This window comes from Octopus bimaculoides, chromosome 18 (assembly GCF_046866305.1).
Source record: "Octopus bimaculoides isolate indiv1 chromosome 18, ASM4686630v1, whole genome shotgun sequence".
NCBI lineage: Eukaryota > Metazoa > Mollusca > Cephalopoda > Octopoda > Octopodidae > Octopus > Octopus bimaculoides.
Genome location: NC_142945.1, coordinates 18,402,929 through 18,410,428, shown reverse-complemented (window position 1 = coordinate 18,410,428; position 7,500 = coordinate 18,402,929). Strand labels below are relative to the sequence as shown.

General features: G+C 35.7%; 1 protein-coding gene across 1 annotated transcript in view; it reads left to right on the top strand.

Moving 5' to 3' along the window:
• The first annotated feature begins 6,434 nt into the window (after positions 1–6,434).
• LOC106871235 (sulfide:quinone oxidoreductase, mitochondrial) overlaps positions 6,435–7,500 on the top strand; it is a 62,793-nt gene continuing 61,727 nt past the window's right edge. The window contains exon 1 of the mRNA XM_089365884.1: positions 6,435–7,115. Within this exon, the coding sequence (XP_089222010.1) occupies positions 6,918–7,115 (198 nt within the window). The 5' untranslated portion in view covers positions 6,435–6,917. The remainder of the gene's footprint in view (positions 7,116–7,500) is intronic.

Here is a 7,500-nt window from a genome sequence, read left to right as displayed (position 1 = left end):
ATACATACATATGTATATATATATATACATACACACACACACACACATATATATATATATATTTAAACCTGCGGAGCTAGGATCAAAAGAAACATGAATATATTTGCCCATGAGTATACAGTTATTTGAATAGCAGTTGGTAACCCAAGAAGCCATGACTTATTTTAAATGACATGCATATTTAACAATTTTATGCACATACCACATTTCATCATCATCATCATTTAACGTCTGTTTTCCATGCTAGCATGGGTTGGATGGTTTGACAGGAGCTGGCCAGCCAGAGACTGTCCAGACTCCAATTGTCTGTCTCGGCATGGTTTCTATGGCTGGGTAACCTTCCTAACGCCAAACAACTTTACAGAGTGTACTGGGTACCTTTTATGTATCGCCAGCGCAGGTGTGATTACATAGCACTGGTATGAGTGCATTTTATGTGACACCAGCACCTGCAAAGGACATGCCTGCATGTATAGCTGGCTGTGATTTTACTTAGCTCAATATGTCTTCTCAGTTTTTATTTTGAAGTACAGAAACTTCACAAGTAATTATTAGTTTCATGTTTCTGATCGTCAGGCAACTGATATTACACGCGCGCGCACACACACACACACACACACATACACACACACACATGCATGCACGCTCACATACACACACACACACACTACGCCTGTGATTCAATTTGTTGCTCAACATGATCTTCCAGATCTTCCAGTATGGTGTCAAATTTGTCAATAGACTTCATTGACAGAATTGACTATAGTGAGAGTCAAACACAATGGCTTACACATTATTTTCGTTGGTTACATCAGGTCATGTTGTGTTGGTATTGATTTTCTTCAATGCTTACATCTGTAGTTAATAGGAGATAACTCTATGTCCAGGATGTTTCTAGAAGGAGGTAACTCCATATTTACTATTTTCATACAAGGAAGTAACTCTTGGTACTATCATGTTGCCTCACAGAGTTGTCCAAACCATTTAAGAAAGGTGACTCATTTCATCCTGATTGTATTTTATATGCATTTAAGAAAAATGCCTTCCTCTGTGAGTATGCTGTGTTTCATTTCTTGTGTTAAACATATGTTAAATGTTGTTATCAATATATTATATTTCTCTGAGATACACAGGGTACATTTCTGAGTTCTAGCTTTTTCATTACTATGTTGTTGATACTTTTCTTTTTGCTTCCAGATGTATTCTGACAATTATGGTTACTCTGTTTATGGATTTGAAGGAATTCTGTGTATATCAGGTTTTTAAGGTATTTTCTGTTACTTCATTCAATGCCATTTCAACACCTTCTGCCATTTTCACTGTAGTGTAGCAAATAAACACTTTTGATAGGCTTTTTCTATTGAGTTGGTAGCTTAATGCATTTCTAAAATTACATTTAGACTATTGTTTTAATTTATTATTTCTGAGGCTTTGGTTATGGTGGGAGATTTGGAAGGTTATATTATCTAAGCAGCCAAGCTACTCCTTACACTCTTTATTAAAGATTGTCGAGTAATTAAAGTATCATGGAGAACTTTTGTTTGTCAGGGGCAGCAACTTGTTTGCTATGTTTGTAGTTATACTAGTGCTGTACAGAGGATTGTACCAAATGATTATCCATTTTCTAGGTTTAATGCCTTTTTGTGTAGGTTGATCTCTGTACTTCAATTATTTACTAAATCCACTTCTACCTAAAATTCAAAATCTAAGCCTAATTCTTAATGACATTTTTGGGCTTGCTCTTTCCTTAGCTCACTTATACATACCTTAAACCACTTCATCAGAACTCAGTCTAGTTCCATCTTTTATACATTTGTTTCATTGAACTACTGTGTGAAAAAAAAAAGAAAGAGTAATTTTTTCTGTTTCTTATGTCATAAACTGTTGAATAGCCATTGTTGTATATACCACAAAGACTTTTTACAGAGACTTTGTTGTCATGTTTTTTTAAAAATTCCACCTTATCTATAATGGACAATACCTGATGTTCACACTTTACACAATGAGAAGCATTTCCTTTAATCATTGGAACCATGCCTGAAGCTAAAAGTGAATGGATTATAATAATAATAATAAATGGAAAAAAACAAAACAAAACAAAAAGAAATACCTAACTGATATTTGTAAGTAATGCTGACATGTTTATGCAATAGGTAGCACCACCAAACATTAGCTGCAGGTGGGTAAGGTGACCCACATAATTTGAGATTAAAATTAGGTCAGCTGAAATTTGTGTCTAATTAGTGATGGAACCAGATTAATGACAGACAATCTGTATTTGGAAAAAGAACTGAAATTTTAGTACCAAATCTTGTACACTTTTATACGGTTCATTTTCTTTCATTTCATTATCTTATCATATACTGTGGGGCAAGCTCATAGAATTATTAGCATGCCAGACAAAATGCATAGTGACATTTGTTATGGATCCTTACATACTGAGTTCAAATCCTACTGAAATCAACTTTGCTTTTTACCATTATGATGTCAATAAAATAAAGCACCAGTCAAGTACTGGGGTTGATGTAATCAACTGGTCCGTTTTCCTCAGAAACTGTAGGTCTTGTGCCAAAAATAAGAAAGAGTTACATTATCATACATTGCACTTTATTGCATTTTTGTCTATTGAATTTTATTTATTTAAACATGGATCAACTATATTTTATTCTAAATGTATTTATTTAAGCATGAGTCAAGATATTTTTTCTGTACTGTCATTATATATGTATGTTTCCTGACACCTCAAGAACCCTTTCTTTCTTCTTATCTTTTCTTGTTTGTTTTTCTTATTCTTTTCCTTTATTTTCCAACACAGCAAAAACACAAATGCATTCATGTCTTCCTCTTCTCTGCTTTTCTCTTTCTCCATTTACTTAGTTTTCTTTCTTTCACTTTTCATTTAGTCAGTCACTTTATTTTCTTCTCTCACTATTCAGTCAATTTGTTAGGTAATCATAAACTTAAGATTTTCTTATTTGTTTTCACACTTCTCTCTAATTAAGATACAATTTCTTAATTACTCTTCTTCCCTACTTCTTTTTATATCCCCTTCATATTTTCATTCCCAACTCTTCATAATGCTATCACAGCTCATTGTATTTAATGTTTTCATAGTTCAGTGAACATTTTCTTTCTTTCTTTCTTTTCTTATCTTCTGCATATCCTCTTTGCATTTCTTTGTTTAGTTGGTCTTTCTTTTCACTTCCATAGTCTCTCTACCCCCCCTCTCGCTCTCTGTCTTTCTTCTTTCATGTTTTGCTGTCTCAGTTTTCTTATTCTATCACTTACTTCAAGTCCTGTGTTTGAATACCACATCAACTCTTAAATATTTTTAATGTCAAATTTTAAATTTTAAACTATCAGTATTTATAACTATCATTTTGACCAAATACATATAATTGATAGGAGTCTTATTTATTATAAAATCTTTAGCTCCATTGAAAAGTGGTAACATGAAATTGGCAGTAATGACAGCATAAGACCTAAGTCTTACTTCCTGTGTTATTTATTAAGTCTACTTTAGGTATTGAGTAATTGTTTCTTATATCTGTCTACCAAAGCCTTGTGAGTAGATTTAGTAGATGAAAACTGAAAGGACCCATCGTAAGACTATACAAACGTGCATATATACAGGTACCATGGGTAAATTGTCGCTGTTTTATACCTTTAGTTTCGCGCACACATATTGTTTGCTTTTTTATTTTGTCAACTATACAGTATAATAGGGTCAGTTGGGCACCATCTATGAGAAAAACAGCACCATGATGCAATTCACTCTGCCAGAAATTTGGAAATGACATGCTGTACTGCTTGGCATTCATGCCGGAAGCTCCAATATAAACATTTCAGAGTGTTTGGGTGTCAATCTAAGGACAGTGCAATCAGAAGATGTGATAAAAATCAGACATCTACTCAACATCATAATGTTTGGAATGATCACTAGTGATGGCGATGTTACGCCTCCATTCATCTTTCCACACAGCCTCAGACTCAACATGGAGGCTTACATCAAGTGCTTGGAGGAGGTGGTGCTGCCCTGGGCCAAGAGGGTGGCTGCTGGAAGACCCTATGTCTGGCAACAGGACTCTGCCCCATGCCATACAAGCAGGAGAATCCACTCATGGCTGTCAGACAATTTCTGCGACCATATCAGCCCCCAACATCTGGCCACCTAACTTCTCAGACTGCAACCCCCTTGATTATTACGTGTGGGGTGCAGTTGACCGAGAAACCAACAAAACTCCTTGTAACACCAAAGATGAACTGAAAGCAAGGATTTTGGCAGCATTCACCAACTTAAACAAGGAGACCATCCAGAAGAGTTACAGGAGATTTTGAAGTTGTCTGGATGCCGTGGTTGAAGCGAATGATGATTTTATTGAATAAATTTACTCTTTAGTATTTCAAGATATTTTTATGTAATTTTGGTAAATATATGTTAAAATGAAATGTCAGTGTTATTTTCATCTTTGTGGAATTTAGATGACAATTTATTCACTGCACCCTGCTTTATAGATGGTTCATCAGACTCAATGGGCACTCTATGATCAGACATATATTTAACTGCTTGTAAATACACTGTTGCTTTGTTCTTTAGAATGTGCTTCTGTTTTTGATATATGATCCACTGATGCTATATATATATATATATATATATATATATATATATATATATATAAATTTAATCGACAATATATGGATTTAACTGATCCAGAGGTGCTCACAAAAAAATCTCCTTTAATGAATCATGCCATAAACTACATAATAAACTGAAAAAAAAGGGGGGGGGTGTAGTGTATAGTCCGATGCAGTTGAAATCCAGTAAATCCAATTGATAATGATTATTATATTAGGAATGTATAATATGTATGTAATGATGCAATGAATGAAAAGTGAAGTAATTACGATAGTCATTCACCTGATGAGTAAGTCTTTATACAACTGAATTATGTAATCTATATTATATATAATAATACAGGCATGTAAAATCATTTATTATTCTTTTTTATTCTTTTACTTGTTTCAGTCATTTGACTGGGACAGAAAAACACAAGATTCAAATGTGATGAATGACAATGTATATGTTTATACAGGGTGCAGATGGTATCTGTTCACATGAAAAATGAAACAGTGTTTTTATTTTTTGAGCAATATTTGTCAAATTTGAGTCACTTTGTCATCATGACATGTTCTGTCAATCTCATTTGATGAACCGGTCTTTGGCCCTGTTGTCAGCCTCCAGGTGACCTCGGAACCAGCCTCAGGCCTTCGTCACTATCTCCTGTTTTCGGCTCCTGAAGGCTCTGGTAGCACTGGCCCTCAGCTCATCCTTTGTGTTGCAGCTGGATTTGTTGGTCTCTCATTCCATTGTGCCTCACACAAAGAAGCTGAGGGGGTTGCAGTCAAGCAAGTTGGGAGGCCAAATATCAGGTGCTGTGTGATCAAAGAGATTCTCTGACAGCCAGGCTTAGGTTTTCCGGTTGGTGTGATAGGGCACAGGGTCTTGCTGTCATATGTATGGCTTCCCTGCAGTTATCTGGTTGATTCAGGGCTTCACCACCTCACTCAGAATACAGATGTAGCTGTCAGTGTTCAGCCTGAGGCTCTCAGGAAAGAAGTGAAATGGCAGGATGTTACCTTCTCTACTGACAACACTGAAGACCATGATTGTCACTGAGAATTTCGTCTGCATGACTTTGGATACATTCTTGGGGGAGACAGCAAACCACCTGTTGTTTTGGGAGTTGATCTTCTATTTTTGGCAGAAATTCTTCATGCAAGAGGAGAACCATAACACGTCTGGCTCCAGTGGGTGTTTCAACTTGTTGATCAGCCTCTTGGTGTGCTCGAGTCGTTTTTCCTGCATCACCCAGTACAAAAATTGTTCCTTCCTCCTCTTGTATGAAAAGTAGTGAATATCCTCAAGCACCACCAGCCTGATGAACTTTTCATCCACACCTTTCTCTCTAGCAATGGCGCGTATCGACTTGCTGGGATTATTGTTGGTGGATTCCTTTGACGAATTTCGTTCTGATGGTGTCAGATCGTCGATCATAGGTTTCCCTCACCGCTGTCGTCTCGTAGTCGAATCCTGAATCTTAACAGCTCCTTTCTGTTCTTTTCCACCATCTTTCTGCTGATGTTGAGGAAGTCTAAAATCTTGTTTGTCCACAAACTGGGAGCTTCAAAATTTTCCATAGTTAATTATTCTGCAAAAAAAATAAAAAATAAAAAAAATAAAAAACGAAGCAAAAATGTTTATAGTTTTTAAGAAGAAAAAGACCGACAACGAATTCTTTTTTTTAAATGTGTAAAATTAGCTGTTGAAAATTGCTAACAAATACCGCCCGCACCCTGTTTATTCTAATACAGATATAACGTGTACACACACATACACACACACACTCACTAGAGAGCGTGAGAGAGTCAATGATACGTACACATATATTGTATATAACATACACACACTATACATATGCGTGTGTCATAAATGTTTTTATTATTATTTCATTAACACTCTTTATTATTAGTCAATTGTCTATATATATGATACCTTGTACCAAAATACCATCTTTATTTTTATCTTATTATTTTTCATGTAAAACTTACTTATTCTACATGAATGCAAAAGTTAAGCATGCCACATGCGTTTGTAGTTTTTTTCAAAAACAAACAAATTACTGACATCGTAGTTTATTGTCGTTCGTAAGTTACACAGCAGCGCCAACTGACCGACCGAACAACTCTCTAAACGCCTGCTGTCCGAGTGGTAAGCAAGCAAACAGACCTGGTAAAGAGAAACCAGAAAGCCGGTGGGTCTTACCATCCTGTTGACATATATATATATTGTACGTAGTATATATACATTATATGTACATACACACGCGCCGCCAGTCAGCCAGTCGAATATTTGTACAATGCTCTCTTACATTTCATCGGTTACATTAAGGCCTAATGTCCTTCCGAAAACCATTCATCAGTGCCTCAGATATGCTTCACAAGACCGATCTTATAAGTTGGTCGTGGTCGGCAGTGGAACAGCTGGGTCTAGTATAGCAGCTACCTTTTCGCGATCCTTAGACAAGGGAAGTGTTGCCGTGATTGAAAGAAGCAAGGTAAGTAGGTATTCGAACCGAATGAGCGGATGGAAAATTTTCTTTCACTGTGGTTTATTAATTTTTCTTTTTTTCTTTTTTAAATCTCGTTTAGAGGTGAAAGTGAGGATTTATGTACACACGTATCTATAATACATATCGTAAACACACTATACACCCTGTATATATATATACATACGTATGTATGTATATTTGGGCTCATCAGTATATGTGTGGAACAAAGGAAGTAGATAATATCTCAGTTATATAATTTACCAATGTCAGGTTATTGTTGTTTTGTAACAGTCTGGGCTATTGATTCGTGTCATGAGAATTACGTAACAACTCGGTGAGTGTGAAAAGGAAAAAGTAACTCAAAGAGGTGTGTGTATGTGTTTATTCCTCT